This window comes from Spermophilus citellus (assembly GCF_964194105.1).
Source record: "Spermophilus citellus genome assembly, chromosome: 14".
Lineage (NCBI taxonomy): Eukaryota > Metazoa > Chordata > Mammalia > Rodentia > Sciuridae > Spermophilus > Spermophilus citellus.
The window spans coordinates 25,908,759-25,935,005 of NC_138194.1; the positions used below are offsets into that span (position 1 = coordinate 25,908,759).

At 35.9% G+C, this 26,247-nt stretch overlaps 1 protein-coding gene across 1 annotated transcript in view; it reads right to left on the bottom strand.

Moving 5' to 3' along the window:
- The window catches only part of ST18 (ST18 C2H2C-type zinc finger transcription factor), a 105,816-nt gene that overhangs the window by 6,533 nt on the left and 73,036 nt on the right, over positions 1-26,247 (bottom strand). Inside the window, exons 12-19 of the mRNA XM_081266230.1 lie at positions 25,280-25,525; positions 17,988-18,103; positions 13,311-13,373; positions 12,486-12,554; positions 10,072-10,134; positions 9,895-9,975; positions 8,770-8,991; positions 5,408-5,496 (exon numbers count right to left, since the gene is read on the bottom strand). Coding sequence (XP_081122356.1) covers positions 5,408-5,496; positions 8,770-8,991; positions 9,895-9,975; positions 10,072-10,134; positions 12,486-12,554; positions 13,311-13,373; positions 17,988-18,103; positions 25,280-25,525 — 949 coding nt within the window. The remainder of the gene's footprint in view (positions 1-5,407; positions 5,497-8,769; positions 8,992-9,894; positions 9,976-10,071; positions 10,135-12,485; positions 12,555-13,310; positions 13,374-17,987; positions 18,104-25,279; positions 25,526-26,247) is intronic.

Consider the following 26,247-nt stretch of genomic DNA (forward strand, 5'->3'; position numbering starts at 1 on the left):
ATTAAAATTAACTACCTAAATAAAAATGGGGGATGAATGGGCCAATGAAAAGAGTATGTTCCAAGACTAGTCTCACTCTAGGCTCTGAGATTCAATAAAAAACAAACAAACAAACAAACAAACAACCCAACATCTAAGATGCATGTATCTTAGTACCTGGATCAATCTGAAAATGAATCAATAGCCTAACACAGCTACTAAGAAAACAATGAGGGCTGAGAACGTAGTTCCGTGGTAAAGCACTTGCCCAGTAAGCATGATGCCCTGGTTTCAATGTGGACCTGACTGCCATCATGGGAGATTGTGCAGTGTTCACAGTGCATAAAAACACCAAAATGGCATTTCAGATGAATTATGACAGTCTTAAGCCACCTAAGCTGAGGAATACTGGGAGACTCCGTAACCATGGTGGCTTTCATAATATCAACTACCATTGATATTATGAATACCAGAACTGCACAAAACAAAAACAAGAACAACAAAAACACCCAAAACAAAACAATGAATAGAGTTACCCAGGCCCACACTATAGTATCCTGGACATGGGATTTATTCTGTGCTGACGGGCTGTATCTGGAGAACTCTATTTCATTTTTGAGCACCATCTTGAACTGGTAGAAGAATCATCTCTCAGTCAAGTGACAGGTAAGAATAAGGAAGGTAGGACTGAAATATGTGGATTCTCAATGAAATCGGTATTTGGAGTGCTACAGGCACTTTAAATTTTTCTGATCTGAGCAAACAAAAAGTTCTCTTGCTGTACTTCTTTGATATATTGTTTTTCCTTTCTGTCTTTTTTTTTTTCAATAAAATTCCACTTCAGGGACTGGCATTTCTTATATAACATCTGGTAAGGCAGACAAAAAGCAGGAGCTCTGAAGGAAGCAGGTGGTGTGCTGAGGACCCTCACTGGAGGAGACTCTCTCATCTGAGACTTGAGAGCTAAGGGGGAGGCAGGGAAATGAGAAGTGAGCTGTGAGGTGAGCATCGCACTGAAGCAGCAGGAAGTGCACAGTTGTCCTGGGCAGGAAGGGGATGCTCCCAGACTGCAAGAGGGTGAAGGTAGTGGAGAGGCCACCCACAGAGGACCTCCCAAGGAGCTTGGATTTATCCCAGGAGCAATGGGACTAGTGAAGGATTTTAAGTGGGGGAGTTGGTGTAATCTGACTGACTTGGAGAACATAACTTGGGTTTTTGAGTAGAGAATGGATTGAGGTGGGACAGAGTGGAAGCCAGCAGGATATTACTGCTGTGGTCCTGGCTGAGTCTCACGGCCCTGTGTCCCATGGCCGGGGAGCAGGAACAAAGATGGATGTATCATCTGTAGGAATTTGCAAGATTCATAATGGATTGGAGGTTGGAGGTTTGGGGTGAGAGAAGGGGAGAACCTATAATGTCTGCTTGTTTTGGCTGTAGCAAGTGGTATTGGGCAATAACTTCCAGTAACACAATTAAAGGTTTACTGGCTAAGTTATGGGTGCTTTCATGAATAGTATTTAAATGAGAGCTTGAACTATTGGTTCTTTTTGTTTTATTGATGTCTGATCTTAATAATGACAACTGCTATAATTTGGATTTTGAATGTCCCCTAAAAACCCATGTGTTAAAGGCTTAATCCCCAGGGTGGTGCTAATGGGAGGCTGTAAGACTTTACAAGGTGGGGCCTTGTGGGAAGCCTTTAGGTTACTGGAGGTGTGCCTTCAAAGGGGATTAGGGGACCCCAGCTCCTTTCTCTTTCTCTCCTTTCTTCCTGGCACTTTTGCTCTTCTACATGTGCCACCATGATGTGCTCCCTTACCACAGGCTCAAAGCAATAGGCCAACTTACTATGGATTAGAACCTTCAAAACTGTGGGCCAAAATAAATATTTTTTTTAGTTGTTTATCTTAGGTATTTTGTTATAAAAAGTTGGAAAGTTTTGGAAAAACTTATGAAGTCTTTTAATAAAGATGGTAATACTAGGACGATGCCTATTAACAAAAAGTGTCTGGAGCTTCTGGGGTAGGTATCATCATGGGATGGGACATCACACACACACACACACACACACACACACACACACACACACCAAATCACAGTAGTCCCCTCAAGTCTTCAGTTTTGCTTTCTGATGCTTCAGTTAATGGTGGTCAACTGCAGTCTGAAAATGTTAAAGGAAGGTTCTAGAAATAATTCATAAGTTTTAAGTAGCTTTTATTAAAGTACATTGTTTTAATTGTTCTATTTTATTATTAGTTGCTTATCTTTTACCATGCCTAATTAATAAGTTAAAGTTTATCATAGATAATGGATATGTAGGAAAAAAATAGTATATATAGGGTTTGATGCTATTCTCACTTTTGGGGATCCACAGGGTTCTTGGGACATATCCTCTGCAGATAAAGGAGACACTATTGTGATGTTATCTTTATTCATAGATATGTAACTTGTTTTGCAAATACAAATAAAAACTATGTACTAATGTTCCTTTATAAGCAGAGGCAAATGTTAGACTAGCTAGGTATTGCTGATGACCAAGAAAACCATATTAACTCTCCCCTAAATATTTTACGTGACTACTCAATGATCCTGCTGTTAATATAGAGTCCATCTATGAAAGAGCAAAAAATCTGCTTTCTTTTTACTCAATAATTCTTATTTTACTTGGTAGTAACCTGTCCCTAATTTGCAGAGTCAATGATTATATATTTATAATAACATGTTCTTTGTATTATGTGTAATTATACGAGTGATGCAAACACCTATGTGTAGCAGGTGTATATGATTTACAAGGGGGATTAGTGGTTATTTTTTCATATTATATAAACAAAATAAATCAATTATATTTCAAACAAATTCTAATATATTTCTTGAATGAAACTTTATTTTTATATTGGTTTTACAGACTAAAATTCGGCTTCTTTTTCTATTTAGGGAAAAATGAGTTAAGTGTAAATTTTACCACATTTGTCATTAAAGGTCTGAGGAGATTTAATATCCACAAAGGTACAATGGGAAGAGCCATAAGGATCTATTCAGTGTGAGAATATGTACATGGTTCAACTATCCTAATTTTTACTTCATTTGTGTCCAAGGGCAAGTGTTCTTTCTCGTGCAGATGACTAAATTTGATGATCAAGGACTGCTAGTGGTCCTTTAAAAAAGTAGTGTGATAATAATTATGGCATGGATGGAGAACCAAAGACCAATTAATTCTTTTAAAATAAATGTTAGCTTTTTTTGGCATAGACTTTCCATGTGAGAACTGGCAATATTCTCCTGAAAAATTATCTAACTCAACTAATAGAATGAATGACTTTTACCTAGTTTAGTTTAACACCGTAGGCAAGGTTAAACTCATATGCACCTTATATTTTACTGCAATTTGATTTTTCTTTTTATTTTTTATGGCTTCATCATAATTTAGTGTAATGCCACAGGCTTAATGTTCTGGTTTTATCTTTATTAGGAGCAGCACTGTGATTTCTATTTAGGCAATAGGTGCTGTTATGTTCTCACAATAAGGACTCATAGGAAATATTGCTTCATGCATTCAGTTCTAGAAAGAGATTTGCTCTGAATTAACTTACTATAGTGTGGTTCTTCTAGTGATTACATTCTCCTTTTGCTTCTAAAAGATTTGAGATCCTTATTTACTGAGTGTGAAATGGCTTGGGTAGCATGTTTTTTTTTTTTTTAATCCTTGGGCTTTCTCTATCTTGCCTTCTTATCTTTGATTTTCCTTTGTCCCATAGTTTCAATTAATTTTTAAGTCGCTTTTTTTCCCCTGTAGCTTTGCTCTACTTAGCCTTTAAATACTAATCGAATTAAGGTGCTATATAAATAAGTACACACTAAATTGTCCCAATTTTGAAGACATACAGGTGTTTGAGAGTGGGGAGTATTTCCTAGGGAAACCCAAAGCATTGGGGAAAGCTCCCCTGCTAACTTTCTGGATGTTGAAAATAGTGGGGGACTCAAGCCTGTTCCTAAAATCTAGGGCATTCATTCCAGCTCTAATGAGTGTTGCCTGGTCTCCTAAGGGTCCACTTTACATAAAGCAGATGAAGGTCTCACTGGGAAGAGAAACAGTGGAAGCTCCAGAGTCCTTACAAAAGGGAAGCTCTCCTCCCATGGATCTTGTATACCTTCTGGGTAGACCCTCATGTTCACATTAAAAACTGTGAGCAGGGCTTTCAGGGAAACAAAGTAACAACAGTTAAAAGTCTTCAGCTTGAGCTGGAGGTGTAGCTCAGAGGGAGAGCATATGTTTAACATATTAGAAGCCCTGGGTTCAATTCCCGTCAAACACACACACACACACACACACACACACACACACACAGAGAGAGAGAGAGAGAGAGAGAGAGAGAGAGAGAGAGAGAGAAGTCTCCAGCTCAATTCTAATCACATGCCAAAGACACTACCAAATAAAATCTCTGAAGCAAAATAATTGCCTTGCCATCATTCCTCAGATGCCTTAGAAAGATCTATGATGGAAAGTACTGCAGACCTGAGACAATGCTGATAAGAAATCTTAAAAAAGCGCTCAAGGGCCAGAGAAAAAAGGTAAGATCCAAATTAGAACTAAGGAACTATATGTTTTAATTTTGATGAGTGATCGACACTTGGGAAATATGTAGGGAAATGGAAATAGAGATACAGATGTTAAGTCTAAGTCATTCAGAATCACTGTAAAAATATTTTGAGTAGAGAGGAACAACATTTAAGCAAATACAGACTCTAGACATTGTGTTTCCTGAAAATTGACAGGAGACAAGCAGGAAAACACACACACACACACACACACACACACACACACACACACACACACACTAAGAGAGAGGGAGAGAGGCACCTCATTATGAAGCCGAAGGTCACAACTTCTGTGTGTGCCTGTCCATCCACTGGATATCATTTCCTGACTTTCTCTGTTGTAGATCTTTTTTAGAAAGTAAAAAAGAGGCAGGGTGTGGCTCAGTGAGAGAGCACTTGCCCAGCAGGTGTGGGGCCCCAGACTCCATTCCCAGCACAGGAAAAGGTAAATTAATAAGTAAATGAAGTAAGGGAGAAGCTAAGTAATTTTTTTTTTTTAAAGAGAGAGCGAGAGAGGGGAGAGAGAGGGGAGAGAGAGAGAGAGTGAGAGAATTTTTAATATTTATTTTTTAGTTCTTGGCAGACACAACATCTTTGTTGGTATGTGGTGCTGAGGATCGAACCCGGGCCGCACGCATGCCAGGCGAGCATGCTACCGCTTGAGCCACATCTCCAGCCCAAGAAGCTAAGTAATTGTTGCTCAGTTCTAGTTTTACCCAAATTTGACCATTCTTTTCATATTTTAAAATTATACTTTGCATACTGCACATACTTCAACATGCTGAACCTCTTGAGGGCTATCATTTAGACCTCAGTGGAGATGGTGACTTACCCCCGGTGGCTTTGAGTTTGATGGTCATTAGTTCTTCAGAGACCTTGCCCTTTTTGATAGCTTGTGCATTGAGAGGACATCCAGATAAGCTGAGAAAACAGAATTTATACTAATGTGTGAAAGACATATTATTTCTTATAAAAATTAAAGAGTTTTACTCATACCTACTATTGATGTTTGATTTACTTAAATCATTAATTTTTTTTCTATTGATATTTTGGCCTGCCCACTAATTATATCACAGCTCACAGTCTCTTTGTACAAAGTAACCAATAAATACCTATTAGAGCAAAGGCAAAAGGCATTCAAGAGTGGCTTTTTTTTGGCAGTGCCAGGGATGGGTCTCAGGGCTTCCTGCAAACCAGGCAAGCACCCTACCTCTGGAGATTTACCCCCAGACCTGGAAAATATTTTGGTTTTTTATCCCTTTAAATCAAAGTAAAAATAGTAATTGCTGCTATATTATAGTGATTTAATTCCTTTTGTTCTGTGCTGCACTCATGTGAGTGTCCTGGTGTAGTGGTAGCTACTTTATTTTCCATAAACAGAAAATTGTACATATGGATTATGAATGATGATGGTTTCTAACTGATCAAAATTCCATGAAAACTAAAGCAGAATCTAGTTCTTGTTTTTATAGGAAGTACAGTCTGATCTTTACAGAATGACTCAAATGAACAAAAGTCAAACATAACTTTCCCCTTTCCTATCGCAGATTCAATCTGGTTGTGGGAAAGTTTCTGATTTTTTTTTCCTTTAACTGTTACAACATTATTTTTTCATTTTAAAAGTCTCTACCCTGAAAGGAGAATAAAGGGAGGCGCGGCAAGTGCATTCAGATGCAGTCCTGGCCCGGTGGTCTGTTATTCTGTGGCAGTGTGTATGACCCTTCCCATTGAACAGTCGCCCTCCTCGGTGACACTCCTTTCCCTTAATGTCACCTGTTTTATTTAAATTGCACCAATATGATAATGACAACATTGAACAAAACCTGTTGCCATCGTTTCTGATCAGATAATTTCATTGTTCCAAGCAGCCATTAATTCTTTTCCAGTTTTGTTGTGTCTTTGTACAGTTTTTAGATCAAAATAAAAATGATTCTAACTAATCATTTAAAATATTTTTTCATCCATAGAAATGTGGTTACCATTCATCTATAAAACAATTATTTTTGAACTAAAATTTGCAACACTATGAAAAGCAGAAGAAAATATTTCTGGGGCAAAGCCCTTCATAAATGCAAATCACTTGTATTTTTAAAGAATAGTAAATTATTCTACATTAAGATTCTATGAAATATGAAAAATATTGATATATAAAAATATAATAATAAATAGTACCGGTAACATTATATATAAAGGGAGGGTTATGTGGTTTGTTCAAATTTGATAAAAGATAAATTGTTTGACAAGGGATAAGAATGAGAGACACAAACTGAATGCAGAACCACAAATTTCCATTCCGGAAGCTTCTCACTGTCAATCATGATTGATATATGCTTTCTTATTATTTCTTTTTCTGGAGAGTTATGCAAGTTTGTCTTGTTTTATTGTTATATGTTGTGTTCTGAGAAAATGATCATAAAAGGGATGACTATTTAGTTGGTAGACTGCATATTTAGAGGTGCTTGTAGTACGTCTGTTTGTAACGTAATGGGTAGTAACATGTCCTTTGAGGTCCTCTGACATTCTCCCCTAAAGGATCAGTTTTGTTCAGATAACTTGTAGTAAATTTCCAGGGTATGATACAGTGTTGTAAAAATGTTAGTGAAGTGTCCATCCATAATTACATGACTTAGAACCAAAGCATATGGTTATGGAAGTGAAGCTTAGGTTTTAAAAATGCCACTTGATATTTATTCTGTGTCTTCTGAGATAGTGAAAATATTTTAAAGAATTGGGCAGAAAAAATATTTTATAAGTCCTTTATCTTTTGAAGATGGAGTTTGGCAGGTCTGTGGTATAACTTTCAGGGTTTGGAACTCCATATTGGAAAGGCAGGGAAAAAAAATGGGCTTATATAGCTTTGGCCTAATTTGAAATTCTATGAAGGCATATTAAGGCAACATAATCTGCTGCCTTTCCTATCCTCTGCAATCTGTATACGGGGTAAAAATGGGAGTTCATAACCCACTTGAATCAAAGTATCAAATATGATATATCAAGAACTATGTAATGTTTTGAACAACCAATAAAAAAAAAATTAAAAAAAAAAGGCAACGTAAGCTTTATCTTCATCTACCTTCTTAAAGCAAAATGGAAGGTAACACAATTACTGGCACACTTAATTTGTTACAGTTGTTCCTGACTACACAACAATGATCCAAACTCAGAATAAAACAAGGTGAGCTATGGAAGATTTTAGTCTGCATCTGAAAGATATCAACAAAACAAGAAACAAAAAACCCACAGAAATTCAAGTTTTCTCAGTAAGCAAGTTTCAATGACAACCTTGAAATAAGTACTTCCTGGAAGGCTTCATTTTCTGATGCCTTTGATCTACATCCCCAAAACTGAGCAGGGTCAAGATGCTCCAACTTTGCTCAATTTGTACACTGCTTATAAACAAAGCATCAAAGATTTCTTGAACCTTCACTGGTTTTGAAGTCAGCATTGTGCACAGTGGTCCGAAAGACTAGAAAGGGAACTCATTACTCATTGATTGGAGAAATAGATCATAAATCTTCTAGCTTTTTTTCTTTAAGTAGAAAGCAAACCAAAAGCTGGACTAAGATAGTTCTTGTCCAACAAAGGGCTCAGTCAAAATACACGACACTTGGTGATAAAGGAATTAAGTCATTGTGAAACTATAAAAGGGTTTTCTAAATCTCCCTTCATCCTGTTGTACACTTAGCAGTTGCTAAGCCATTTTCTTTCTGGCTGCTGTAGATGAGTCACATCTTCCTAGCAGCAAAATAACTACAATTTTGGCCTGAAATTGAGCCAATGCATGAGAGGGAGGGAATGGTGTAAATATGTAAAGTGAAAGTTTACAATTATATAACATAATAGAGTAGATATCACCACTTGGAACTGAAGTGAACCATTAAAAGAGTGCACAATTTTAAAATAGCAGCATATGTGATATTTTAGAATACAAAAAAAAAAAAAAAAAAACCCCACAAGTGCACAGTTTCTAGGGCACTCGAAAACTATAGTGAATTTTCAGAAATATAGAAAATAACATTTTTTATTCTTCAGACTAGTCAAATATCTATTTAGCATGATAATGTTATGATGTAATTAATTAAGTGCTGTAATTAATGACATTTAGAAGGGAAGCTTCCACCCCCCACCCCCAGCAACTCAGATGACAACCAATCACAGTAACAACAAAACAAAAAGGCAGGAAACAAATGTTACCTTCTGTGGGTGACAAAAACATTATTTACATGGCCCAGCCCATTGCAACCTGGCAGGGGACAATGGGGCAGCTCTTGCTTGTTCAGTTTCCAGGAGAGAGGGGCCCCGTTGAGAGGATTCTCCTTCTGTCTCTTGGCAGCCAGGGGACAGCCAGAAGCTGTGCGGTGTGATGTGTATTTACCTGATATGTGACCTTGGCCGTCACACCCTATTACAGGACATCTAGAGAGACACAAGAGAGACATTACCAGCTGGGGAAAAGGCAGAAACAGTTCCATACCATCCTGGAGGAAATTCATGAAATTACAGACCTTTAAAAAAGGCCACCACCAGTAGCAAACAGCATCATATTAGTAGTAATAGTCCGCAGGCTCTGTTCTAAGCAATTTCCATGCATTATCTCTTTTAATATTCACTGCAAACCCACAGGATAGAGAGTGTTATTATCCCATTTTGTCGGTGGGGAAAATGAGGCTTATAGAACTTAGCTGACTCTTCACCTATTTTAGAAGAAATGGAGCCAAGTTCAAGGCTGTACTTTTTAGCGCTAGAGCTAACCACATAAGCACTAAGTTATATGGCTTCTGAACAAAGATCAAGGGTATAAAGTGTTTACTGCTTTGATAATGATAGCACATTGCTCCTGACACTGGAATTTTGATTTGCAAATATTTAAATATTGTATTTAGAACTCTTGTAGAGAAAGCGATTTAAATGTCTATAACTACACTGTATTGCCCAAGACCTGCTAGCATATTTCTTAGAGGAGAAAATTCAACTTAGATATAATTTCGCCTTACGCAAAACAGAAATCTCAGGAGAAAATATGGCTGGATTTGTCATTCTAGAGAACTTCCACAATGCAGCTTTCCTTTAGAACAACTGGGAAAAGTACAAATCTCCCATCTTTTCTTTTGCATTGTCAAAGAAATATGGAAATTTAGTTCTGAATGGGAAAATGTTCTCAAACCTCCAAACAATCTGACTCTTGCTTCAGTAGTCCTGGTGCTCAGCAGGGTGTGACTTCCCCAGGATTCAGTTGATGCTCAACTGCATCCCAACCAAGGCTCCTCCAATTGGCCAATAAGACACAGCTAACCCCAATGCTGCCACCATTCCACTTACTTAAGTTCAGGGTCTTCTTTTTCTTCCTTGGTAGGAGTCATTTTGACGCCCCCTTTTCTTGCACGAGGACAGCCGGACAAACTACAATACACAACCAACAAAGAACAACACACAAATAAGTGGTCTCAGTACTACTGTGGACACCTGTGCCTCCCTCTCAGAAAAAATCAGTCTTACCTTCTGTGGGAAGCATAGTTTCCAGTCACATGCCCCGACCCATCGCAGCCTGGAGTTGGACACCTGGAAACACAGGAGTAGAGCATGATCCCCAGGTTAGGGGTGGGAGGAGGATTGTGACACATTCAATAGAACTGACTATAAAGAGCTGCTTTTGGTGGGATTCTTTTTGCTTAAATATAATGAGCATTTGGCTAAGGATTCATTTTTAAAGAAAAAGTTAAGACGTAACTACTGAATGATGCTGGGTAGACAATGGCATTAGCTGTTAGTTATTATACATTTGGTTTTCTTTTTTTAAACCTTATATTGAGAAGAACCTGAATGTGAGCCCATAATTTACTGCTGGGCTTCTGTCTACACCATGCAAAGTTCTCATCTTTCATGTAAGAAGAACAATTTTCCAGAATGGTTTTATGAATAATTTATTTTCTCTGACATCCTGTCCTGCCATGATAACCCACTAATTCCAGATGAACAACAGTGGTATATGTGAACTCCAGAGACTTGGAGCATTAATATTATCACCAGAGAACGTACATAACCTGCACCTGCTGGTCCGTCTTGCCTCACCCAAGTTCACTATTATCTATTATCAGCAATCAACCACTGAGGAAGGAGAAGGGTGAAAGAGGAAAGGGAATCTATTTTTACTTGAAACGCTGATTAGGAATCAGTTTCAAAATACACTAGAATAAATACAGATTTTCATCTTTATGTTGCTTTTTAAAAAAAATCCCCAATAGAAATGAAAACAGACCATAACAAAATATTTGCTTTTCTGAAAGTTTTTATACAGATTATCTTTATGTATTATTTCACATTTTTGGTCCCTATGGTTCAGATCTCCACCCAAACAAGAGTTCCATTTGAGAAAAAGTGGTAATCCAAAGAAACCTGTGAATACTATTTCTTTTCTTAAATTGTATCCCAATGAACTTTCATGAAACATATTAATTTCTAAATAGGGAATAAATACTTTTTTATTTTGCAATGAAATTTTAAAATATCAACACACATCTCTTCCAGCTAACGGGAAACACCTGCACAAGTCTTTAATTAACCATTCAAAGAGATAATATGTACTCTCTAATGTAAAAAAGGTTTTCATGCTTAACTTTTTCTATTAACATTTTTGTGAAATATTGCTTTATTAGCATAGAGCAATTATGAAAATACCAGTGCCAAATAATCTTTCTGGGGAGCTTTTCCTTGAATATCTAAACAAGAGGTCAATGAAATATCTTATATGGAAAAACCATTCATAGTATTTATTAGATGCCTGCATAAAAAATGAAAATACTGCACAGTGCCATGGGATCTCTCAATCTACATGCTTTCAATGTATTACCAATGTGTTTTTGAAATACTGTTTAGAGAAAATACTTAAGAGAACTGATAGCAATAATTAAGATGTGGAAAATGTAGAAGTGATTAAAATATTCTAGTGCATCTTACTTTTCAATCTGTTATGAATCTCTGCTGAACATTCTTCTAGTTTAGTCTAGAAAAACGAAGTCAATAAAATGATTTCTAGAATCTGTCCTGGCACAACAAATTGTTCTTAACACTTTGAAAATGAGGAATGTTGTATACTTCATAGTTTTCTTTACTATTTCTGTTAATAAAACTTCAAATTTTTATACAGGTTCATTATCAAGGGCATAAGATGAACTATGCTTTTTAATATTACATATGTAATAAAGCAATATAAAAATAGACAAATGAGAAATTTTGAATAAAGAAGATAAAAATAGAAAGAATAAAATCAATAAGTAAATATAAATACACAAGTGACTTTGAGATCTTAAAGATGACGTAGAAATCAGCCAAAAATGTGTTTATCAACCAAAAATGAAAGGCTGTTGCATGATTTTAAATGACCAAAAGGTAAAATGTGTAATTTTCTTAAAATTAGATGATATAAATGCTTTGCCACACCTTCATAAGTCTGACTTAATAAATTCTGAAATTAACAACTAGAGTTTTCTGGGCATGGTGGTGCACACCTGTAATCCCAGTAATTCAGGAGACTGAGACAGGAGGTTTGCAAGTTCAAGACCAACCTCTGCTCAAAATAAAAAATAAAAGACACTGGAGATGTAAGTCAGTGGTAGAGAACTCCTGGGTTCAATCCCCAGTACTGGAAAAAAAAAAAAGAATAAAGACAAAAGAAAAGAAAAAGAAGTATTGTGTTTCATAATTACATCATTCCTTTAAAAGCTATTATAAAATAAAATGCCCTTGAAGCAAGCAAATTAAATGATAGTAACTTTTTAATATTATTTCAACTTTTTTGGTGAAAAAGTGTTTTTTTTTATCATTAAGTTAGGTAAAATTTACTCCTTATTGGTTACACTGACAGAGAATGAGGAGAGCCAATGGGCAAAGAGGTCATACCTCCTGACACTTACTTAAGCTCCTGAGAGTTGGCAGCCATGAGGGACTTAAGAGTCTTATCTGCTAACGGACATCCAGAAACACTACAGAGGAGAAAGAAAAAAATATATATATATATTTATACACAACACTGATATACACAAACCTGATTCAAAGAGCATCCTGGGTTTGTAACATATGTTAAATTACTGGTGACTAAAGATTGGGAAAACAAACAAACAAAACTTCGAATCTGGCTTTGCTATTAGAGTCTGGGTTTGTTGGCATTTCAATTATTTCTCATAAACTCAGATTTGCTATTATCAAATGAAGGGCTTTAATCCAATGAGACTCCCCAGTTCTGGAATTCCATGGTACAATGATTACAAAGTTCTTTCTTATTGCAGCACCAAGTCATGATGTCTGGAAGTTTTAAACTAGTGCTCAAAAAGAAAGCAAATCATGTCAGTAAGAAGGTAAACAGAAAGTTCCAACAAAGCTTTTTGCACTGTTAATCTCTCCACGGTCCTGAGTTATTATCTGCCCAGAATCAAAGGTACTGCTTCGGCAGATCCACTCCAGCCATTCTGTTGCCTTCACTTAGATTTAGACAGGACCAAAGCTGGACATGAGCCCTAACTCTGGTTCTGTCACTTACACTAGATTTTTTTTTTTTTTTGCCGAGAATCATGATTCCTATATGTCATAATTTTATTTCTGAAAAACAAAAATAAACCCAAACCTAACTAACTCAGTCTCCACTTCCTGATCCAAATGTTATCTTGCTAGAACAGATGAGGATAAGTAATTGCAACAGAGTAAGATGAGGAAAACTGACTGTGCAGGAGGTTGTTGGGTACCTGCGATGAGACGCATAGTTTCCTGTGACATGGCCACTTCCATCACATCCTGGTGTTGGACAGCTGGGTCAACAGAAAAACACATCATTGGAGTCAAGTGCATTTCACAGAGTCATTTACCCTACCTGATAGATTACCAAGCAGCTTTTCCCTTCAAGATAAGTTAATATTGTATAGGGCACAAGCAGAAAATAGTGAAATAAGGATTTATATTGGCTTTTATATAAGAACCAGTACACTAAAAACAGAGCATGATGAATTACTTTTTTAGTTATCGGTGTCCAACATCATATTGAATTCTCTGATTCAAATGATGTAAGAACATGACACTAACATGTATATCTTGGTGATTTTGTAAGTCAGCAACAATTAGTGTTCTATTTCTTTGAAAATATAAATTCTATAAAAATGAACATTATAAATCCATGCTTTATTATGACTACAGATTTTAAGAATACTGGCACCAATTATATGATAGATTCCAGAAAGGAATTTTTGTAAGTTTTTAAATCTAGGCAACCTAATAACTTCATAAACACTGACAGCAAAAGAAGAAAACCTTTCACTGGAAAATAAGTGGATATTTTAGATGGGGAAGTTGCTGACAGTACAGGAACAGTTTAGTTGGCAAAGCTTGTGAGCAATTTCACCCAAAGCTGTAACTCAATAAAGACGATCCCTAATTCATGACTAGCCCAAGAATATACTCTCGGGACATCTGCCAAAGGTGCTCCACTGTAATGGAAGCCCCTATACTTCACTAACTCAGATCGTGTCTTGGGATTTTTGTGTGTGTTTAAAAAAATAATGCAAGAAGTTAGTTATCTTTAGAAGTTTTCCTTCCACGATTAGTAGGTTCCTTGGTTTTTCAGTCATTTAATTTCCTCTGATGCTGCTGAAGAGTCACTTGTTCAGAGGAAGCAGATTGACCCCATCTGCTTAGCACTATTTGTGGCAGTGTTAAGAATCAGAAGAAAAAAATCAATTACATCATTTGTACATCTTATTTTCTCTGACATCCTGCCCAGAGTGAAGTCTTACCTATACATTCTGAATAAGAATTTAACGTTTTTTTAAGTTTTATTTTTCCATTTTAGTTTCTTTTTTTTTTTAAAAAAAAAAAAACCTTTATTTTGTTTATTTTATTTTTATGTGGTACTGAGGACCAAACCCAGGGCCTCACAAGTGCTAGATGAGCGCTCTACCACTGAGTCACACCGCAGTCCCAAGAATTTAATCTTTGAAGGCACATTTTGGGATAGATTGATTTTAACATTCCAATATTTTCTGAATTATTATTTTCTAAGTATTCCCCCCCCCCAAGTGGTACTTTCCAATAATTTTCAGGTAATCTAAAGACTCTACAATCATTAGAACTCTCAAAGGGATGCCTGGCTTTCAGAGCTTGATTCAAGCTGAGTAAACTAACTCTCCCCTTTTCCTGGATAGGATATAAGAAAGTTAAAATAAATACATGTAAAAAAGTAAAAGATAAATTAACAGGAATATTATTATTATTATTATTATTATTATTATTATTATTATTATTATTATTATTATTATTTGCTAGTGCCCTTCATCTCATCCACAACTCTTTTCTGAGCATTATCCATCTGGAATCCTGAGAAGGTAGATCTGTTTCATTTGCTTACTCTCCACTTCAGAATTCATCGCCACCTAGTGTTCCACAGCAGCATTGCATGTATTTTATTTTTTTCAATTACATTAACATTGCTCAAAAGGCAAAGAGGTAGGGGCTGGGGTTGTGGCTCAGAGGTAGAGTGCTCACCTAGCACAAAGCACTGGGTTTCATCCTCAGCACCACATAAAAATAAGTAAATAAAATAAAGGTGTTGTGTCCAACTACAACTAAAAAAAGTAGTTAAAAAAAGGGAAAGAAGTCACAATTATTTTTAGACTAATTACATGTACATTACCTATGAAACACAGTAATAAGATATGCATTTAATTAACTGATAATTTTTGTAGAAAATGTTTGGTGGTATATAAATGTCAAAAAATAAAGAAATTATAAGTGGCAACATTATAGTGGAAAATGTTTCTGTTTAGGATTTTGATAGCTAGATTTAATTCCAAATTTATGGTGAAAAATCTTACATGATAACATATGCCAATAACCACTGGATGATATATTCTGGGAAAGTTTGCACATGAAAATATCAAAATTAAAGGCAGATAACTAGTTAATTCCCTTAGTGAGTATCATTCAAGCTCTACACAAATTCAAAAATAGTTGATATAATAAAAATTCTAAAGTATAATTAATTTAATGTTAGAAACAAAGTTAAACATAATAAGGTAGGGTGACACTGTTAGTAGCAAGATTTTCATAAAACATACTAATACTAATACTAATATATTTTTTATGTCATATATATATATGACATCCTTCAAAACACTCTTCCTGCCTGTAAAATAGGTGTCCTGTATGGTCTCTGAGAGAGTTAATTTCCTAGGAATTCATGAATATGCCAAAAAGTTCATTCAAAACTTGTTCAAAATCTTTGGGATGGTTCCTGTTTTTTATTTAGCTTTGTTTATATATGTGTGTCTTGAGTACTGCAGATTACAAAAAATATTTTGCATGACATTAAGTTTGCAATGACTTCCAGCAATTTCCAACAATCCATCCTCAAAAAAATAAAACTTTGCCATTTTTGAAGATATTAAAAAATACTGTATAGAAAGAAAATCCATCCAAAGATAAGCAAGCTCAGATAGGTAGGCCCATGTGGGAATAAGTGGACGGCTCGCCCATGTGGGAATAAGTGGACGGCTCACCCAAGTGGTCTCTTGGAAAGAAACAGTGTTTGATGGAATCTAAGTTACTATATGTTTGATACCATCCATTATGTGTCTACCCCCAAGTCTCAGGTGAATACTGAACTCATACAAGAACATAATATTTGAGCCTATGAAATCCTTAAATAATGCACATTCTGAACTTATGTAAAAGCCATTCACATGTTGACACAGCAAACTGATGCTGGACTGGGAATAATCCCATCGGATGCCTAGTATGTACAAAGTCTCTGTACTTGGCACCAACATTTGAGATGTGTTCCCAGGTCACTGTGCATGTAGCTGGGGAATAAGAGGCAGCAAAGTATATATTATGCACAGTTATGATTCCAAGCGGGGAACAAAAACTTGAGGAATAGCACCTGTGCCCTCCGGGCCTTATTCTTGGCGAGAAGACAGACACTAGAGAGCAGAGGTGAAAGGAAATGCATATGTCAGATGGTGAGAAATGCTTCTGATAAAGAAAAGATCTAGAAAACTGGGCAGACATGTCAAGACTAGAAGGTAAGGAACTGCCGTAGCAAAAAGACCTCTGAGGGAGCAGAGGTTGAGAACTACAGACGCCCTGGGGACAGAGTTCTGGGAAAAGGAACAGCAACTGCAAGGACCTGGGGCAGGCGCTGTCTTGGTGTGCTGGAGGGAAGCGGGAGGATGTGAATCAGGAAGTCACAGTTAGAGATGGTAGAACAGGAGAATCAGGACATCCAAATGGGAGGGGCTTCCTGCAGAATGTAGCAAGAATGGTGACCTTATGGTGGCTTTACAGGAACAATGAAATAAAAGCCTGCCTGGAAAAGATTCAAGAGGGAAACTGAGTCACACACTATTGACAACTTTCTTGAGTTCAGCTGTAAAAGAAAAAAGAGAGAGCGCACAGGTGGAGAGTCTCCTGGGTCAGAAGTTTTTAAATTTACTTTTAATGGACAAATTTAAGTATTTTATGCAGAGAGATACAGAGCAGGGATTGTAAGCACTTGGTGCCTAAGTTAAAAGTTACTGTTCTCTGGAAACTCTCATTAACTGGCAGCTATAAATGTATTTATGTATGAGCATAGTTGATTAGTATTTAATCATTTATATATGAAAAATAGTTTCCTGCGTTTCATTCATTTACTAGTACTGCTTTTGGTACTTCTGTCTGTATTTCTTTTATGTTTATTTTTAATTGATACTTGAAAATGGTACATATTTAGGGGGTATGATGTGTGCTTGGATACATGTATTACATTGTATAATGATCAAATCAGGGTAATTGATCTTGAAATCCTTTTTTTTTTTTTTTTTTTGAGTCAAAACACTCCTCAGAGTACGCAAGGAAAATCATTCACTCCTTTACCCAAGTAACATTTGATTCAAATGTTACAAGCTTAGCACATTTCCTAAGCCAAGCCTTAGACATTTTGGAGTCAATGGACCTCAAGTTGGGAACTTCAAACCGAAATATCTGCATTTCTACTTGTTCTAGATTATTTCATTTTTTTAGACATTTATTTTTTAGTTGGACACAATATCATCTTTATTTTATTTATTTATTTTTATGTGGTGCTGAGGATCAAACCCAGGGCCTCTCATGTGCTAGGCAAGCACTCTACCACTGAGACACAACCCCAGCCCATAGATTATTTCATTTTTTAATCAACAGATTTTCAGTTCTCTTAGCATAGGACCACATCGTGTACATTTTTGTAGCATATTTATTTCAATGCATAGGTTGAACATTTAACTACCGACTAGTTGAAACTGCCCTAAGAGTCCTAAAGTCAAATGGACAAGCCAGATATTATTACCAAAAATCATGAACTAGAGTCTCTCGACTCCAGGATCTTACAGGGTACAGCACTGGATACCACTTACGTGATTAGTTCTTTTTTGAGATCTCTTGCATGGAGCTTGGGTTTAGGACTTGGTATAGAGACCTCTCCAGGAAATTTTTTTTCCTCTAAATTTTCCAGAGAGTTCACTGGGTCTTTCTGGAGGAAAAAAAAAAAAGACCGAAGCCATTAGGGAACCCTGAAATGACAACTCAATTTGAAGTGATTGGAGTCGGGTTTAAGTTTTGACTGAAAAGATTTAGCTGAAATACTACAAAGAATTTGCATAAGAAATAAATAAGATAATGAATAAAAGGATATGTTTGATTGTTAGGGACCTTTACCCTAAGCGAAGAGAAATTATAACTGTTGGGGAATACCTTTGGAAAGTTCTTAGCAAATACAATTATAGAGACATTTCTTGTAATTGAGTGAATATGTTAGTATGTTTCAATTTTTTTTTCTGTGCAATAAGTAGTTCTAGAGAACACAGGCATAATTCTTTATAGCAGTCACAACAGCAGTATGATGAAAGGAATATTGCAAAAATTAATCACAGAGTTTTAAACATATGAGTCTAGGTTAACAGAATGCTCATTCCAATATACAAATAATTAACGTCTAAATTATGTGTTTAAATCTGTAATAGCTGAGGCCATGGTATTTAGCCTTTTAATTTCATTTTTCTGGATAACTGCTTTTATTTTCACAACACTTTCTTGTTTTTCTTTTCTTTTTTGCTAACTTAGTATCTTGTAATGCTTTTAATCATTGGATGGCATTTCTTGTTGGATATTATTGATTTTCATGGTTTTTTTTAAAGCTTAATATTGATCTTGATCCCATAAGAGTCACTAATCTTTCCAAATCATTCATTTACCAAGTGGTATATTATCTCACAGAAAACTTGTGACAGTTTTCCTCAATCACATAATTAGCTTACTTTTATCATTAAGCTCATATCCAGTAAACATAATACTTTCTGGATTTAAAATTAAAATCATGTTAACTAATACAGAACACCATATTCCAAATCTTGAAAGTATTGATCTATTTAGGGTAAGTAAACTATTTTGGATTGTTTGAACTAAATTTCATTTAATTTAAATGGATATAAAAATGCTGCAGCATAATATAATTTTAATGATTCTGAATCTATATTCAAAAGCAATGGAAAAACAAAAATTCCTGAATTTTTTAAACCAATGAAAAATTCTGAACACTGATATCATTATCAAGGCAAATGTAAATTCTTCATTCTTTACTTGGTAACAGTTCAATTATTTTACACATGAGTATGCTGTACTAAATACACTGGTAACTATTTCAAGTGATATTATTATTAGATCAAATTAAAAGAACTTGGTTTGGTTCAATTTCTGTCATTTACACGCCAATTTACTGAAAAATAAAATACTAACTGATTTTGTAAAGTTTATGTCCAAATTACACATTGAATGAAGAAACTGCAGATGAAAAGAACTAACTGGACCAATAGACTACAAATGTATGGAATGGTAACAAATGAAGTACTGTAAGTGCTCACTATCCATTGGATACCATGTACAATTACACTATTAACAGACAATATCACTGTTTTATCTTTAGCACGTTCTGTGTATTTTATTACTTTAGCTTTTTCCCTAGGTATTTAAGAAAATTTCTACCATTTTCCCCCTGAAACATTTAGTCACTGGAATAACACAGAATATTGATAAAAAGTGAAGATTTATTAGGCAGAAATAATTTTAAAATAATGAGAGGGTATTTAAAAATAAAAATAATATTTTCTAAAGATTTAAAATAGGACCAGGGTTATGGCTTAGTGGTAGAGCGCTTGCTAGCTTGCATGAGGCACTGGTTTCAATCCCTGGCACCACATGAAGAAAAATAAAATAAAATAAAGGTATTGTCTCTGTCTACAACTAAAAAATAAATTAAAAAAAAGATTTAAAATAATTTTTTATCTCACAATTAAAAAACATACTAGCTGATGGAAATATACATTCAAAAGTCAAAGGAAGTGTATGTTTCAAAATAGTTATCTATTTGGTATAAAGACAAGTGCTATTTTAAAGTCACCTCCATGGAATTCTCAGCAAGACACATGATTGAAGATCATCTTTTTAAAGTTTTACAGTGTAAAAGACTAAAGTAAAGCAATTCCTAATTTTAAAGGCTAAACCTGATCAGCCTCCCCCACCCCCATCCACTCCATTTGGGACAATCTGATTCAGTTTGGGTAGTAATTTCCACTCTAATTTAGAAATGTCTTGGCTTTTTGAAAATAGAGGCAAAAGCTAAAGCTAAGGTTAATATTGTCTCAGTGTGGAAGAACCTTTGTTTTTCTGTTTAGATGCTGACGTTTTAACAAAAATGGAACTAAGTAAAAAGTATCATTTCATTATTTTCTTTATGATAGAGTTCAGAACAAAGTCTGAGGAGCCTTGTACATTTACACAGGAACATATGAATGTTTCCATTGTTGTTTGATGGCTGAATTTGTACATTATGGAAGGCAAGAGAAGGGGGAGGATTTTGAAAGAAATGATCAATTACAAAATTGTGTGAATTATATTTGACTAAAAGGCATTCACACACACACACACACACACACACACACACACAAACATATATATGCAAACACACATACATATATATCCCCCACACCCCTGCCCCAGTACTGGGGATTGAATCCAGGGCAGTTCTACCACTGAGCTATTTCACCAATGATTTTTATTTTTTATTTTGAGACAGGGTATCACTAAGTTGCCCAGACTGGTCTCAAACTCACAAACTGTCTCAGTCTCCTGAGTAGCTGGAATCACAGGCATATGCTACTGTGCCTGACTATCATGAATGGTATTTAATCTGATATAATAATATGTGACAATGTTTTAAAAATATATTTTTTTATTGGTGATGACCTTTTAAATATTATATCATTTAAAAAAACCTCCAGGTTCTCATGTGTGCAACTGATTTGTAAAATAACCATCTTTTTTCACTTTTCTTTGCTTCACATTCTACCACAGGAAACTTGCAGAAAGTATATATTCAAATACATGTGGCCATCACTAAAAGAATTCTTAGATTAGTTCTGTTACAAAAACACTTTATACTGGATGGATTCCTAAAGAGCACCCCGTGTAAAATCATTGATAGCATTTATGAGATTTTTTTTTAACCAAAATTTAAAGTATCACTTTGGAAATAATAATTTTATCCCATGCAAGATGTGTAAGAGAGAACATGGTATGTACATGTGTGTTTCAAGTATGTGTATGCAATGAAATTCTTTAATGTACAGATGGAAGTTTATATTGATTTCAGTAAAGACCAGAACATAATGATAACATGAATAACAGATAATAGCATCTGGCACTTTTAACATTTTAAGCCCTGAAATCTTTGGAGAACTGACAGTTGAATGAAACTGACAGCCCTAGTTATTTATCAGTACTTTCCTTTCGAGATATTTTGAGTTTTTTCCAAATTCAGGATTTTTTTTTTAAGGGGGCATCTGGACAGGCTATTTCACTGAGAGAGACAGACAATATTTTCTGAAAATTACCACCAAAATTAAGCAACTGTTGTGCATATGAACTAGATAACAATGAATTAGAAATAATCACTCGATTTCTGGTCATGTGAATGTTGTGTGTATATTGTGTGTGGCACAGAGGAGGTGGCAAAGTGGCAAAGGGAAGGACAGACAGGAGCAGGACACACCACATTCTGGTGTTCAAACATTCTTGATGTATTGTCGGAGCCACATGCAGCAATTCCAAGAGAGCTAACTGGGAAGTGACAAGACCCAGTGCTGTAACTGGTTTCTGTGTACACATATGGAGACCTGCCTAGGTCAGAGGACTTTGGTTTTGCATCCTCAAAAATACCAGTGACAATGGGCTTCCATCACACTTTGCCACACACCATCTCTTCATTATTTGTAAACTTTAATTTCTCTCCCCCCTCCTCTCTCTGTGTGTCTCGGTGCATTATGGCTCCCCCTTTCTCTCCATTTTCCCTTCTGAACCTAATACTCAAATTCTGTATAACAAGGTCCAACAACTATAACTCCCCAAGCATCACTTTTCTCTAAAAATATGTGATGCCAATCCTGCCTTGCAGGATTTTTGGGATAATGAGACACTATATAGAAACATTCTTTGTCTTTACTCTTGTTGCACATAGTATCCTTCTGATACCTTTTCCATGATGACACTGAATACAAACTACCTTTTCAAAATAATACCTATCAAGCCTCACATTTTATTTTCAAGATTCAGAACAGGATGTGATAAATACTCCGTTAGTAGATCACCCTGGCACACATAAAAGAACAAAGTACAAGGGTGAGAAATTGTACTGGGGAGTTAACAATGATTCAGGAGCACTTTGTGTGTGTCCCCATCAACTATAGCTTCTCAAGCAATGACTCACCCTGTGCAGACAGCTGGGACAATAAGCTTTCAGCCTAAAAACATATTTTGCCAACTCAAACGTACAGCAAGCACTTTGAGTCCAAAAGTGAGAATCTCTGGTGTTCTCCTTGTCACTGTCAGTGGCCCTGAATTTTGACATAGGTTCTAAATTCCAGATTTCAGAATACTCAGGTTGAAAATTGCAGCAGTAAAAGACTCAGCTGTGAAACCTGAAGTCAGTCTGTCATTCTCAAAAGAAAAAAAAAAAAAAAACCTTAAAAAACCCCTCCTTCAAATATTTGTGTATTTGCAGGGATATGAAATACTGTCACAAATCTATATGCATTAGATAAACATTCTCCAATTGAATCTTTAAAGTTATCAAGATGAATCAAAGTGTTTTTTAAAATTATGCAAAAAAACACAGTTAGAAAGTAAATATAAAATATTTGTTATGAGACTCATTTTTTGCCTTTCTGGGTAATGGGAAAGATAGCCAAGGAGATAATGAAGGGGGGGTATTCAGAATATAAGGGGTGCAATGTTGACACTAAGGCTAAGGGCACACAATTATAATCAATGCCAAACAATACAAGATACTCTACACAAAAATGAGAATCTACTTGAAGAAAATTTGCTTTATTACTACTCAGGACTGGATATCTCTGTCTGACATGAGTTTGAATACTGCAGAAGCTTTCTGCTGAATACACTGACCAAGGTCCCTTGACAACATAGTCACATGGATAAGGACAGAAATCCTAGGTGCCACTTTGCACATGGCATTGAGATGCTCCCAGAGATTATAACACCCTGGGATTTTGACCCTGTACAATTCATGCAAGAACAGGGAGGCAGTTACAGTTACCTTGTAAAGTATTATCCTTCATGGATAATAATGACTTCTATTCAACCCACAACCACAGATCCTGTGCTTAGTGTTAGGTATGCCTTTAAGGGAGTGTGTGCCATATGCTACGATTAACTGGCAATTGACTGGCTGGAGATTAAGCAGTCTTGTGAATTGAAGAGTGTCTCCCTTTGCAAAAGCACACTTGTATGTAGTGGGATTAAATCAACAATCTTGACCTGTGAGGACTTTACCTCCAAGCAACCTGCCCACTTTCTAGCATGCTTCAGACTTCCATTTCAGACAAGTGGTGCAGCATGACCAAGTAATGTGAATGGGGATAGATTTCTAGATTTTATAAACAGATGCAAGTTCAGTGTAAGGTTTTTTTTTTTTTTTTTTTTTTTTTTTTTGCACAAGCCTGAACGGCAGTGGATTATTATGGTGGACAGAAGAGATGCACCTTTTAGAATCATCACACATTATTTAAATAAAAGTATTTCCTAAAATACAGCTTGAGAAACCCTATTCTGAAAATCCAAATCCAAAATGCCAATGTGATACTTAAAAATTTTCTTTCAGTTTTGCAGCATTTTGAATTTCAAAATTTTGCATTAGGGAAGTTCAACCAATAGTCTATGCAAATATTCCAAAGTCTGAAAACCTCCAAATTCTGAAACACTTCTTGTCCCAAGCAATTCAGATAAGGGGTACTCAACTTGCTGTATTGAGACAGATTGATTCCAGACTTTAGGTGAAGTTTTAAAAGCCCAGCAAAATAAAGTGAAGAAAGTCAGTAGGGCACATTCTAATTAAAAGCCTTCATCTTTCCACGTGATATCAGGGATGGTGGGGCTTCTTCTGGGTACCCATCTCTGACAACCCCATGCAGGGTTAGCTGTTCTGTCCTCTCCATATTGGGTGTCTGCCTGTGCTACTCTGTTTACCAGTGCTTTTGGATATGGGTCAGTCCTCCTATTGAATTCTGAGCACAGGTGTGACTGAGATGCACATGCATCATGGAAGTGGGTCTATCTGTTGCTGCAACTCACTGTTTGGACTTGTAGATGCCAGTGAAAGTGTGTGGAGAGAAAGAAGGGAAGACGGGAGGGAGGAAGGAAGGAAGATTTGGAAACAGCCCAATCTTGTAATCACTACCGTGTATACTGACTCACACTCTGAGATGTTAAAGCCAAAATCATTTTAGATCCCCACCTCCCACAAGTCTGTGAACTCAGAAAGCTGAAAAAGAAGGTATATACTTCTGGAGAGAATGGCTATTTCAGTCCTTTAAACGTATCAAGTGACAATCCCATCAATGACTTTTCTGACAAAATGCAAAATAGGATCACTCATTGGAATCATTATGTACACACCTGCAATTATAGACAGCTTAAACAATGGGAGTTCTAACTGTCCAAACTTTTAAGTGACACTAAGTAGTTCATGGTGAATCAGGCCAAGTTAAGCAATTCAGTCTATAGAGGTAAAGGTTAAATTGGCTCTGCCAGGTAACAACTTCTGGCTTTGAGGATAAAACCACCTCTGAGATAACCAAATACACAAATAAGTCTCCTCAACTTTGGGATTGATACAATTTAGACATCCAACATTTATGATCCAGTACTTCAAACAACGACTCTAAACATAGACATGCCAACACAGTTCCTTCATGAAACCAAAGAAGCAGATTTGACATGGTTCCAAAACTGTTTCTGATTGGATTTCATCTTCAACCTTCTGGTTCAAAAAGAATTAGTAAGCTGGCATTGCCCCTTTATGATGGGACAGATAATAAAATCAATCTTGCAGTGCAGAAATTGTCACCGTCATGGGGATAAGAGCTACTATAATGAATATTATTTTAGGCAAGTGAAATTTAGGCAAGTGAAATTTCATGTGAAATTTAAAGTCATCACTTAATCACAATCTAAAACAAGGTATAGGATTCCATACTATAAAAAAGGAATGTGAAATATCATGTAGGAGAAAAAAGCTAGTAATACTCTGTAGTCATGATCTATCTCCAGCTTATTGATTGACACATTGAAACAATACCTCTTTCTCCTCCTCTGTCTTCCCATGAGTTTTGCTATAGTTGATAGGAGTGTCCCAGCCCTCTTGGTCACAGAGAGCCTGATAGAATGCTGCATTGACCAGAATGCTGCTCGTTTTGAATGGGGAAGATGAAGGTGTTGGAATGGTAGTATTAGAGGAAGTTAGGGGTGCAGCCTTGTCCAGGATTCGATTTTTTTTCATGCTTAAGTCCAATGTCCCATTTTCATCCACTTCTATCTCGGCTCCCTGATACACAACAGGAAACAGAAAAACATTTAAGCAGTTTGCAGTTATAGCTGAGCCATGTGGGGCTTTTAAGGGATAATTTTAAATGTAAGCTTTTATGGAAGTATATCTGCTTTTAAATCAAGCTTTCTGATTTGCATTGGGTAATGTTCATTTCTTAGACTTTAAAGAACAGCTCCATTAGTGAGCTTCATGTTTCTGGGTTTAAATAAAGTAAGCTTAATATAAATAATAAGATGTTCCAAATACTAAGAATATTGGCTAAAATTGTTTTGTGTATGTACACATTTTTAAAGTTTAGCTATAAATCTTCTTTTCTACTTTATAGAATTATTATTCCAAATTCATCATTTAAAGCATTAACATTTGTGTTCATCAAAAGGCACATATAACTCCCCAACTCCCCCATCACAATATTAAAGTAACATGAGAAATATGCAAACATAACCAGCTGGAAGAGAATCTTTATTGGAATATCATATAAATATGAAAGCAATGTTTCACCCTAGGTTATTTGAACTGGAAAGCTTTGTTAAATCATGGTGGGTGAGAAGAGAGAGGCAGACAGTGCAACCAGACTTCACACTCAGGGGCCCTCAGGTAGCAGCTGATGGTGTGACTATTTGGGGTTTAATAATGATAACTTCAGGAAAAAGATGTTTATTTTGCAGATGCTTAGCATGAGACTTAAAACTAATGTTGCTCCTTGTGATACCCTTTGC